At 43.3% G+C, this 12,063-nt stretch overlaps 2 protein-coding genes across 4 annotated transcripts in view; both read left to right on the top strand.

Moving 5' to 3' along the window:
* The first annotated feature begins 903 nt into the window (after positions 1-903).
* slbp (stem-loop histone mRNA binding protein) lies at positions 904-6,287 on the top strand. Of its 2 annotated transcripts, none has more exons than XM_072396267.1 (8): positions 904-1,085; positions 2,014-2,121; positions 3,974-4,084; positions 4,177-4,242; positions 4,945-5,067; positions 5,207-5,365; positions 5,453-5,561; positions 5,663-6,287. In XM_072396267.1, exons 1-8 carry the CDS (start codon positions 1,027-1,029, stop codon positions 5,732-5,734), a joined length of 807 nt encoding a protein of 268 aa, XP_072252368.1. In that variant the 5' UTR covers positions 904-1,026; the 3' UTR covers positions 5,735-6,287. The 2 variants fall into 2 exon arrangements, with proteins under 2 accessions (XP_072252368.1, XP_072252367.1); XM_072396266.1 differs by having other exon boundaries at positions 1,001-1,085; positions 4,171-4,242; positions 5,663-5,784.
* A 2,689-nt stretch (positions 6,288-8,976) lies between these two features.
* The window catches only part of immt (inner membrane protein, mitochondrial (mitofilin)), a 28,397-nt gene continuing 25,310 nt past the window's right edge, over positions 8,977-12,063 (top strand). Inside the window, exons 1-3 of one of the 2 annotated variants that reach the window (XM_072396257.1) lie at positions 8,977-9,154; positions 10,104-10,168; positions 10,287-10,479. In XM_072396257.1, the coding sequence (XP_072252358.1) occupies positions 9,113-9,154; positions 10,104-10,168; positions 10,287-10,479 (300 nt within the window). In that variant the 5' untranslated portion in view covers positions 8,977-9,112. Of the gene's footprint in view, positions 9,155-10,100; positions 10,169-10,286; positions 10,480-12,063 lie in introns of both variants that reach the window. The other variant, XM_072396256.1, reaches the window with a different exon arrangement.

The following is a 12,063-nucleotide window of genomic DNA, read 5'->3' as shown; positions in this document are numbered from 1 at the left end:
TGTATGTAGGCTATTTAATTAAAAGTCTGTCCACCAACTAGCCTGCCTGATTTGACTGCAGCCTGGCACTTCGCCAGGAGAGGTCACTGTAACTGAAGCTTCAAGTAACAAACCCATTTTCGAAACAATTGGCTCAAGTGATTCAATGCTTCACAAAAGCTTCATTTGGCCATCACTAGTGTCAGCACAAGGAACTGGCAAGTCTAGCAAGAGCTGGCCTGATTACCACACTGGTTATTGGCTATTCTGGACTCCACCCAGGAGGTGGAGAAATTCCTGCCCAACCGAACATGAAATCAGAATGTTAGTGTTTCAAACAGCAAAACAAACCAGTGCAGATGATGACAAAACACTACAAAAGTTTAGTGGAAAATGCAGAGCTACTGCAACTTGCTGCCATTATGGTGCAGATAATTCTAGAACATTTATTCTAGAAAATATGTAGGCAGGAGCACTGGAATCCTTAAGGGACCTTCAAGATAACTGTCCATCCTTCCATCCATTTTCTGTACCTACTTAATCCAATTCAGTGATATGTGGGGTACACACTGGACAGGTCTAAAGACAATTGTATGAAAAACATACTGGAGATGTGAGGAAAGTGGACTGAAGAAGAATGGAAGGCAATATCAAAACTCATCTAAGGATAGATCATATCAGTATTATTCATACAAGATGTGAGATATACAAACATCCGACTGGAGAAACTTCTCACTGTAATTCAAGAGAAACTGTTAATCATGTTCTGTTTCTGTTCTGTTAATCATGTTCTGTTTTCATGTTGCTGCCATTTTTCCTGTTTTAAACTCCAGTCCAATTGGTGGCGATAATGCACCATTAAGCTGGTTTGACAACCGCCAACAAAGCTGAAAGAAAAAAAATGGGTAAGCCGCCTTTTCCGTTCACGTGATCGGTTAGATTGTTTGTGGCCGCGCGTCTTTCTGTGTTGGCGGTTTTATGTGTTTGTGAAGGCTGTAACCGAGCAGAGTCCCAGCAGCGCGCATAAAGTCGGCTTTAGTGGAGAAAATGTGTGACAGGACCAAAGGCAGGCGGAGTGATATCCAGCACAGTGGGCAGGACAGCAGGTTTGTTTGGACGTTAGTTGATTTTTTTGTTTGTTTTATCGGCGCTTTGCTACGAGTTTTCTATCTTTATTCACCATGTAGAATCCACTGAGTTGGATGAACTGAAATTTTGTCTTGAATTTTGAGGCGCAGTTTTGTTAAGGCTTCATAACAAGTTGTTTTTAATCTAAATAAATGAAGAAGGAACTATATCTACATCTCGCTTCTGCGCCAGCTCGTACGGTTAACTTCACCCACGGTTGTCGGTGGCCGGGACGCGTTAATGTGTCGTTTCCTGTTGGGTTGTTAGCGTGTGCTAGCCCATGTTTCAGCCCTGCTCTTTGTGTGTGCTGGTAGGTGAAGGGTTGTAACATCATGGTTGAAGTCCGAGTGAACTTAAAGGGCGAGAGGCCTCCAAAGGAATAATGGTTGGATGGACAGACTGGGACGATCGGAAGTAGGAGGCAGATGGCGGGAGAAGTTCGAAATGGAGCCGGCTGACAGCTCAGGGCTGCATTAGGCTGATCCTATCGTTATATATCACTTCCCCTGTAGCTTATTTACTATCGTTCATTTGGACCAAACCACCGACGCTTCATAATTTATTAACTGCGAAGTTTTAAAAACTGCTTTTCAATTTGTAAGGTCCACAAAGGCTCTTCCAACCGTCTCTTAGTGGGTGAGAACATGTCCACAAAGGCTCTTCCAACCGTCTCTTAGTGGGTGAGAACATGTCCGTCCTCCTGTTCCTCACAGAGCTGCGGACTGGACGCATTCAGCCTTAGTTCTCTGTCACATACATGTACAATATGTTGCTACAGCTTGGTCTTTATTAGCCGGTTTGACACAGCTGTTTTGGGGCCACGCTCACATCTCGCACACAATTTATCAAATACAAAACCTGCACTCAAATGTTTGAGTCCTCATCTGATTGTGACTTCCACTGCAGGAGCAGTGGCCCTTCTCGGTGGTCCCACTGCAGGAAGAGGGGGAACGATGGCAGCCTGAGAACTAACGGCGAAGCAGAGGAGCGAGGAGCAGACAGCAGACATTCCAGGTAAGGAAGGTGGCGCATCATTCCTTAAATCCTGCTTATACATACAGGTCAGTCTTTATACATTTATTTTGGTTGTGTATGAAAAAAAAAAAAAGCTTCATGTCATCACACTGAAGACTGGAAGTTGTAGTGCTGCAGTTAAAGCCTCTGCATGTGGCTTTCTGTTCATTCTGTGCTGCTTGTGGTCACAAGGTCTTCATGGAAAAAACCTCTGAGCTATAAGTTAGAACTAACATGTGAGAAATGCTTTTCCCCTGCAGTTAGGCCCAGAGCTCAGTGGGGGCTGACGCTACTGACAAAAGAGTTTCAATATTTGTAACTGTCATTATGTTTCTGGAACATAACAAAATTGCAGTGGTGCTATCGGTGAGAAAAATGAAAAGGCTTAAAAAAAGTATAAATGCAGAAATGTATGTACAGATTGTTTTTATTGCACTGGAATGGTTAAGAATGTGAGAATTATTGCACTGATGATAGTTCAGTTGGTCTGATAATGCAAAGAGTCTATAGCAGTCTTGGAGGTGCTGTAAGACTGTGTGTGTGTGAGCTTTGCTTTTTTAGCTCACTTTGGGTGACACACGTCGCTGTAAGCTCTTGGTTTTACACTAACTTGGTTGTTAAACACTTTTAAAGCCAACCTGGAGAAACTTGACCTCTTAAGTGCCGTGTGGAGCTCCAGTGACTTTTGAAGCTGAAAGAAGGTTTAAAAATAAAAGCCTCTTCACTGGTGAAGCGAGGTATCCACTTCACAGGAGCTGAACCAGATTTAGTTTCTGTCATCCGCCCATCTTCACTAACCACCTGCTACACATTAAACAAACCTGAGACTATAACGTCCAGCAGTCAGCAGGAGTGGAGCCGGAAATCTCAAACTGAATTTTTGGCCAGTGACAACATTTGGTCATGAGTTATCACAGCATCTGTCAACAGCAGGGCTGCACCATTATGACCAAAATCACGATTACTTTGATCAATATCGTAATCACGATTATTACTCACGATCATTCATCATGTCTGCAAAAAAACATGTAACTTTAAATTGGAATAAATGATAAATAATGCAAAATAAAAACAAAAACCAGATAATTAAAAAATTTAAAGTACTAACTGTATTGATCAGACGCATGTCTTTAGCCAGATAAAAAGATATCGCTGTTATTTCTGTCTTTGGGAGGTAGATTGCTCGGATTCTGCCCGGTGCAGGCTGCTGTAATGGTTGTCTCGGTCGGCGCTGGACACCGACGGGGATTTTGTGAATTAACATTAGCTTTGGCCTTCATGCATTCCTCATATTTAGATTTGTGATGTTTTTTTCAGGTGGTAGAACATATTAGTGGTGTTACTCTGTGGGACAGACACTACTTTGTTACAATCTTTGCAAATAACTTGTTCTTGTTTAACGTCACTGGCTCTGAATTGGAAACGAGTCCAGATAATGGATGTCGCCCCGTTTCGAGGCACAAGCTCCTCGCCGTCCCCAGATGCTGCTGTATTCTTCTCGGCTTTCGACATGACTTGCTCTCATCAGTCTAACTCATAGACTGTCTAACTAGCTGCTGCTGCAGACTGTCTTACACTGTGAGCTTGTTATTTAGGCAGCTTAATGAAGCCTTAACCATGCTTTCGCCCCCTGGTGGTTGGTGGACTGCTGGTTGAGAACGTGTGGTTAGATGCAGGCAGCAGAGCTGCATTTTGAATGTAAATATCGTTGACGATCAGGTTAATTTAATTGTGGCCAACAAAATCGTGATCACGATAACTGTGCAGCCCTAGTCAGCAGTGGCAACAAAGAGCAACGCTCCCCTCGTGTGTTCATGCAGGTACTTATGCAGCTCTTGTGTTTGATCCATAGTTTCACAACTCCGGAGAGCTCAGGTCCAGTGTCCCGCTGTGGCCGGTCAGACTGGGGCAGCCAGATGGAGGAAGATGATATGAGGAGGGACGTACACAGAGATATGCAACGGTAACACAGTATTTCGCTTATTCTACCTCTGCTGCATTCGTTTTCATCATTATGGTGAGTACTGACTGTGTGAGCGCTGTGTTCAGTTACAGGAGGAGGATACTGGCTGCGGATGTCACCCAGAGGGAGAGAAAGACCTCTTCTGGCTCCTCTGGGAGGTACCTGTCATTCTTTTAACCTTTTCTAAAATAAGATTCAGTTTTTGATGAGCATACACCATAGATGTGCTGTGTATATATATGGTCACTGTGAGGTCAGTCATTAAAACTGTTATAGAGTCAAAACGTTGTACGTGTATTATCACGATGTGCCGATAGCATAAACCTGATCAGAAAGACGGTAGTTCAAGTTACGTGTTGTTAGTGGGGTTACAGTACTTACTGTCAGCAGATGGCAGTTGGAGAATGAGTGAGGAGCTCTGATGAGGATCTAAGCTGGCAACTGAGAGTCTATAACAACTCAAAGCTCGTAAACATCGCTGTCCACTCTGACCCTTCACACAGCTTGTTCTCAACCAAACATCCACGTTGCTCATGTAGAGCTCAGCTCCCGGTCATACAGTGTGTTAACGGTGCAACGTGGATGTTCTTTGGGTTAGAGAGTGGTGAAGAGAGCTGTAGTTGCATAGCGACTCTCCTGAGTTCAGTCAGTAACTGGATTCTGCTGCTGTGCAGGTGCACCCGGACAAGGGGAGTAGTCTAATTAACTGGCCACATTGAACAGTAACTAGCTCAGCTCAGCTGTGCATGGAACTGTCCTGAGAGTGTGACGGCTGGAGTCCTGCAGCTGCAGACCGCTCTACCTTTGGATGGACAGTTTGAACGTGTGAACTGGGTAGTAAACCTGTTTCTCTGCTGTAGCTGTGACTCCAGAGAAGGAGAAAACATGGAGACCGATGAAGCTGTGCTGCTGCGCCGACAGAAGCAGATCAACTACGGCAAGAACACGCTGGCCTACGACCGCTACATCAAAGAAGTTCCAAAGTAGGTGGACTCAAAAATTCAACGCTTCGTGCATAACACAGTCAGGAAACTTAATGCGGCGTGAAGACAAAAAATGAAGCTCTGTGTGCATCTTTGTTTGGTACACAAGTAAAACGTGTTGCTTCCATTTTGTGGTCAGGCACATGCGTCAGCCGGGCGTTCACCCCAAGACTCCGAACAAGTTCAGAAAGTACAGCCGGCGCTCCTGGGACCAGCAGATCAAACTGTGGAGGGTCAGGCTTCACGCCTGGGACCCCCCTGCTGGTGACTGCCATGAAAAGTCCCTCAATGATAACATGTAAGAAAATATGTGGCCTCCTGCAAGATCCAGATGTGCGCAGAGGTGTGAAGCGTCATTGAGTAGATGTTTGTCTTGTTCCTGCAGTGAGGAGCTGGATCTGGGGGATGTCATGGATATTGAGTTGGACTTCCCAACCTTAACGGACTCGCTGAATGCGCCGCCTTCTCTCCCCATGCATGGCCTCTCAGTAGAGGTGAGTTGAACAGAATTCTGAGCTGTGAAGCTCAAACCCAAACCTGTATAGTTTTGACCGTCTTTGTCATTTAACTTGGTTTACTCTGCTCTGTTACCCAGGATCAAGACTTTGAGGGTACTCCAGTAAAAGTTCAAAAGACAGAAACCACAGTGGAGCCTGACATGGCGTAGCTGGTGTTGTTGAAGAAAACTTGTGTTGAATTGTTCATCTTTTTGCCCCAATGCTGACTCGGCATGTCACAGTCAAACATGGCGGCAACCAGAGACGGTGCTCTGTGACTGTTGCTCAGTCTGCCATTACAGGGATTTGTTTTTCATTGTTCACTTGTTCTTAGTCTGTAGGTTGAGACTTTCCATAAAATCATTTTCTCAGGGAGTCTTGTTTATGGCAACATTTTACAGTTTTAATCAAGCTTTGGGATTTGGTGCTCAGAAGAACCTTTATTGCACTGATCAGTGGCCTTTAGGAACAGAACTTCTGATTTGTTGATGTCCTCTAAATGTGAAGTGACATCTTTCATATTTTAAAAAGAAAGTGGCTGAAGTTAAAGGTTAATTTTGTTGTGAAGGGGAGGACGTTTCCTTTCAATGAACCTTTATAGGCTCTCATGTACAAGTTTGAACCACCGAAGAGTTTTACTTCAGTTGCATTAAACTGGGATTTTTTTTTTCTTTTAAATGTTTCATATTGATGTTTCTTTGATGTAGAAAAGTTTGAAATAAAATGTAAAAAAAAAAAAGACAACTTGAATGTCTTGTTTTAATTTGTTTTATGACTGGATTGGACCTCCCTGTGTGAGTGTCAGTAATCCGGGCTTTGCGGTGGAAATGTTCCATATGTGCTGCTGCATTGGCGTCATGATGATTAATCCTGTAAATACCAACGTTGTCGTACTTATTGAACTTTGTTTTATTGATATTTGTGCCAATGATGAAAATGCCTCCACAGGGCATGTTAGCTGACCTGAGGTTATAGTTGGATACTTAATTGATCCTATGGGGGAAATTGCTCCATCACAGCGGCAAACAGTACAGTGAACTTCATCTTATGGCTCTTCCCTTTTGGGGTCCAAATACTGGGTCATCCACCAGCTTCACGTTCTGTTCTGACCTCCTCGCACTCTTTTAAAAGGAATACATGACTCAAGGGAGCCCGGACTCTTCGTCAGTCTGGCTACAGTGCTGAAAAGAAGCCTGGAAATGTTCTTGGTAAAGCTTAGGTGGCTGTTCTCTGTAATATTTGCGCATGGAAGTGAAGAAAAGGATGAAGGAATTAATTCTTTAAATCTGGTTACAGCATTCTCTGACACCTTGTGTAAATAAAGTTTCTTCTAAGAAGCTGTGTAGTCAAGTAACGAACTCAAAAGTTATCGAAGAATTTTACTACGCCTCCTCCTCTGCCTGTGGTGCGAGGAATGTGAACATTTAAATAGAGGGAGTTCATTGATGCTAATATGATCCTCCTGCTGCAGCCAGGTTTCACAAACAGAGACCTGGAAAGGAGAGCTCTACAAAAAAATACCATAAGCATACAGGACCATATTGATCATTTGTTTTTAATCTTCTACAATAGTCGTGTCCTTTGCTTTCTTGGGTTTTCCTAGATTAGAACTGTTTTTATAAGAAAGTTTCAACCCGTTTTTTCCTGTAATACTAATAGCAAGACTGACAAACTGTGCTAAGTGGACTGTATTTTGTATTTCTTAATGCATATTTATTCTTGAGTTGGTTTGTAGACCAAATTGCCCCTTTGGGGACATGAAGTTTTACCGTACCTTAATAAAATGATCAACTCGATTGCATGATGGCGCATGTGATACCTACATGGATCCACTGTGCACAGTCTGGCAGTTTCACAGTAAAGGCTGAAAAATTGTCCAAATGCTACCTTTTCATTACTCTGTTACCAACAAAGATGCAGCGGTGCAGTGCAGGGCAACACCTCACCTGCCTGTCTCTGCCTTTCACTGGTTAGCGATAGTTTCTTTCATTGAATGGGTTGATCAGGTTTGTGCATGAGGGCACTACTTTTGCACTTAAGCTGACTCCCTGTTGCCAAGCAACAAAAGATATATGCAATACGCTCATACTACTGGCCTGTATTCACTACATGTCATTGTTTATAACAGAACGCTTATCCTTTGCAGGATGGGCCCTTAAAAACAAAAAACAGGCAGGAATGAAGAGTATACCCAGCTCTCCAGTTACTCTTACATCGCTGAGAATGTTCTTTTCTTCTTCCTTCTGACTCAGAAGTCCTTCATTTTCTACTGCACTCTCACCTGTGAATTCTGAGGGTAAGTACATGGCTTGGGTAATATTAGGGTAATACCTACATATTACAAAATACATGGCTAGCCTGTTACCAAAATCCACATTGTTACAATATTAATTTTTATGCTCATGCACATTGATTAACAGTCTAAATCCCTCCTAAGAGAAATGGTTGTGCATTCAGATCAAGTGATGACTTCAATTCCTTAGTAAAACATAAAAAAACGGACACCATCAATCTCATACCACTTTTCAGGGGTGTTAGGAATAAAGGCTTGTGGGCAGATGGGAAAAGTTCTCTGTATGGTGACATTTTGGTGAGGCACATCAAATGTACTTTCATAAGATTCATGATTTCAAAGCAGTCTCAAAGTCTCAAATCAGGAGATGCTTTGTCTGAGACTAATCCCGACAGCTGTGATCAGCTCAGCCATGATAACAGAAAGTCACCCTTTTGATCCTTCACTTCTTTGGGATCTGTCCCCTAAAGGACACAGAACAGCAGTCAGTGGACCTACTGAAGCACGGCAGCAACTTTAAAACAGAATGGTTTCACTAACACACATTCACAGATACCAGGAGGTTCCCATCCCAGTTTTACACCTCCAACATAAACAGCCTTATTTGTTTCTTTCTCTGGATTGTGGGAGTGTTTGTGTATCATCTTAAATTAACATATTCCCAACAGACTTGAGCAAAGTATGTAGTCAAGGTTCTCTGCCATGACAATTTTACCTGAGATTCACAACAAACTATTATTATGTCCCGGTCAATAAGATTGTGAGGCTGTTCCTGTGGCTTAATGAGGTTGTAGAAGATACAGTTCTCTGCAGTCTCATTTAATATGGATATTACACAGCTTCTGATTTGAAACTTGTTTAGCGTTTTGAGTTTAAAACAAATTTTAAATGTATACATAAATGTATCATCCATATCCAGATTTCCTATTGAATATCTGTCACTTGAATGTCGCTGCTTCCTATACACAGATGTAACTGAAGGATTATCTCATGTGTCTTACTGCTTAAATTGGCTTTACCTCAGTCCAAATATCGTTACGGGTCTGCTCTTGTCGCCAGTCCAGTGGGTGGCGGTAAAGCCCCTCCGAGCTGGTTTACCAACCGCAATTACAGCCAAAAAAAACAGTAAGAAGGAAACTGGCCGATGTTGCTTTGGGTCGGCTTGGTCGGAGCTACAAGAAGCAGGAGGGAAGAAATCTAACTGCAACAGTGCATGTTGAGCTGGTTCTGGATTGAGAAGCCGTAAGTGAGGATCATGCTTCGGGTTTGTCTGAGAGGAGCCAAGGCCACAGCCCGGGTAAGAGCTCCCTTCTTTCAGCGACAGCTACTGTGTTGCTGTTAGCTTGCTGTCATTCAGTGACCCGCAGCTCGGCTCAAGGTGCCACAGAGGACTGTTTGGAGCGAATTAGGTGGCAACATTCAAAAAGATCGCTGTAGTTTGAACCTAATCGAAGCACTCATGGAAAAGGCGTTTTGTCAGCGCCAATGACAGCAGCGCAGAGTGTCCGGTTAGTGGAGACATGTTTTAACGGAGAGGTCACGTCAGATATGTCTGCGGCTCCGCTGCTTCATGGCTTCCGGTGGGCTGCCTCTCCGTCCAGCTCCGTAAGATCATGTTGGCCGCAGATTCTTCTCTGTTGTGCGCTCACTTTACTTCCTCTGTGTCTGTTAACTGTGGCCAGGTATCAAGGACAAGCCTAGAAATCAGCACTCACTTAAAATGCTGGCTCATTTAAAAAAAAAAAAGAAGAGCTCTGAGGGGTTATGATACGATGTGACCCAGAAGCAGCCACAGTTCCCAGAGCCTCCAGCCACCACGTCACCCTATGCAGCCATGCAGAAAAACAGATGACATCCTCTTTAAATCCCAAGCTTTTAGGTATCAGAATATACTAAACTCACTGACATGAGAGACTGAAACCATTACTTCAAGTTATTGTCCCTAACTGTGGTTCTATAAGCTTTTGGATTGTGGTTTAGTTGCCAAAAAGTTCAAGGATTTTGGAAGGCACATGGTGTTCAGGTGGAGAACAAAAAGCCACCCTTTGGAGGCTGATTTTGGGTCTAAGCCAAAGCGTTTCTCTGAGTGACGACACAGAATCAGTGTGTACATTTTTGCCAACTCATTCAGTTAAAGTTTTGGAGGTCCTGACTTGCTGTTGTGGTTCAGTAACTAAACCGAATGACTAACTTTACCCCCCCCCCCCACCCCTTTTTTTTTTTTCTGGCTGCCTTTTCTTCAGAAGAGCTGTGGAAGAACTCCTCTACCTAACCTGCAACACTACAGGCACTACACCTCAGGAGAGAGCAGGTAACCCACTCACTGACACACAGTACAGAGATGACTTTTCATAAATGCAGGGCATTTTACAGTCTTAAATTATTTTCACGAGGCAGACTGCTGTCTATCTTGTCTTCTTCCGTTACAGTGGTGGTGCTGCTAAAGTTGTGGCTGCTGGCTTGTTGACAGTAAGCGGTGGCATTGGAGGCACTATAATCTATGCCAAATGGGACCCCAAGTTCAGAGGAGCAGTGGAAAATAATATTCCATATTCACAGTTGCTGTTGGATCTGGCTCTGGGACCTGCTCCTCAGGATGCTGCCCCCCCCTTCAAGAAACAGGTTAGGATGTGAGGTTGTGAAAGTGGCAGTATTTTTTTTACTGGCATCAGCTAAAATGTTGTAGTTTAAATCCAGTGCTTTGTTTACTGAGTGCTGTTTCCTCGAAGACTCTCATTTCAATCAAAGATGGCCGATCAAAGCTCGATGGTGTACCCAAACAGCACGTCAAAGGGTCAGATGGAACCCTCACTTTCCGCATGTCATAACTTGTTTGGGATATCCCTGCATTTAATTTTCAGTAAGAAATGACTCATCAGCACCTTAAATGGAAACGATTTGCACAGAGTTGATGTGATACTGTATGGCTTATATCACCTTCAGCTTCAAGAAGTATTCTGCCCCTTTGTGTTTTTCATATTTTGGTGCAACCAGTAATTTAAATGGAAATGTTTAGCAGTTTAATGTAATCAACCCAGCTGAAGTTTCCCAAAGTGCAGAAATTTAATTAAAAAGGCAAAAATAAACTAAATTAAGGAAATTGATAAATAAAAATGTAACCTCTCACATCACCAGCATCTGAGAAAACAATTGGCACATGAACGCAACACAAAGGCGCCCCTTAGCTGCCGGCAGGACGTCCTGTCTGTGTTTGTGCCGTGCAGAAGGTTGTGGCAGTAGATTCATTATACAATAACAAACTGGGAGACCACGTCAGTGAAGAAAAGTAAAACATTTCTTTAAAAACATAGCAGTATTTGCTTTGTGTTTTTGGGAATGTCAAACAGTCTCTTTGAGTCCTACTGATTCAGTTGCTTTACTCCACATGTCGTTGCATGATTTGCAGCTGATGAAAGGAGCTTGTTTGACACGTGATGTTGGTCATTTGGTTTCTGTCGCACTGCTGCCTCCCTTCTCCTGCACTCAGGAGTGCTGAACGGCGACGCAGTGAGTTCTTTCATCAACAGATGGACACAACAGTGATTCTACATGTTTAACTGGCTGAAAACAGAGGTTGATGGAATATAACGATGCAGACAGGTGCTACATATCAAAAATATGAGAGAGACAGAGACCCATGCCCCAGTCTCAATTCAGCGTTTGTCCCATACCACCAAGCTGTATTCCTCTATTTTGCATGTTCGCTCCATGGGCTGACTGCTCCAGTTCTTTGGGATAGAGAGAAAGGCGAAGTGATGGGGCAATATAGCCCTTTGCTAAATCCCAGATACCACTGTACAGATCACCTGGACCAGCTCTTTGTTTACAAGGGTCTGAATCTTCTAGAGTATTACCCTGTCAAGTGCAACCTAAGACCAGTTTAAGCCCGACTTCAAACTGCCTTCATCTAGATCTCTACCCCACTTCTTTAAGCAGCACACCCAACCAAGTGACCCCACTGAGTTGGGTGTTATTACCAGTTAACAGCAGCTCTCCTCTTACTGATCTGTGCACTAGTTGGTTCCCAGGGATTAGCGTAAGTTGCCTAGATGTAGGCCCCAAGGAGCTGTTTTAAAAGATTTGCTGGAGGTAACTATCTTTTAGTTACCAGAGCGCTACTTTGACCTTTTGACATTTTACAAAGACTCATAGAGTGAATATCCACAATTTTAATTCAGTGCAATTCAAGCCAATTACAATCCAATT

The sequence above is a fragment of the Leuresthes tenuis genome, unplaced genomic scaffold, assembly GCF_036924035.1.
Source record: "Leuresthes tenuis unplaced genomic scaffold, fLeuTen1.0.hap1 SCAF_11, whole genome shotgun sequence".
Taxonomy (NCBI): domain Eukaryota; kingdom Metazoa; phylum Chordata; class Actinopteri; order Atheriniformes; family Atherinopsidae; genus Leuresthes; species Leuresthes tenuis.
The sequence above is the reverse complement of the archived record's forward strand: the minus strand, read 5'-3'. Positions and strand labels throughout refer to the sequence as shown.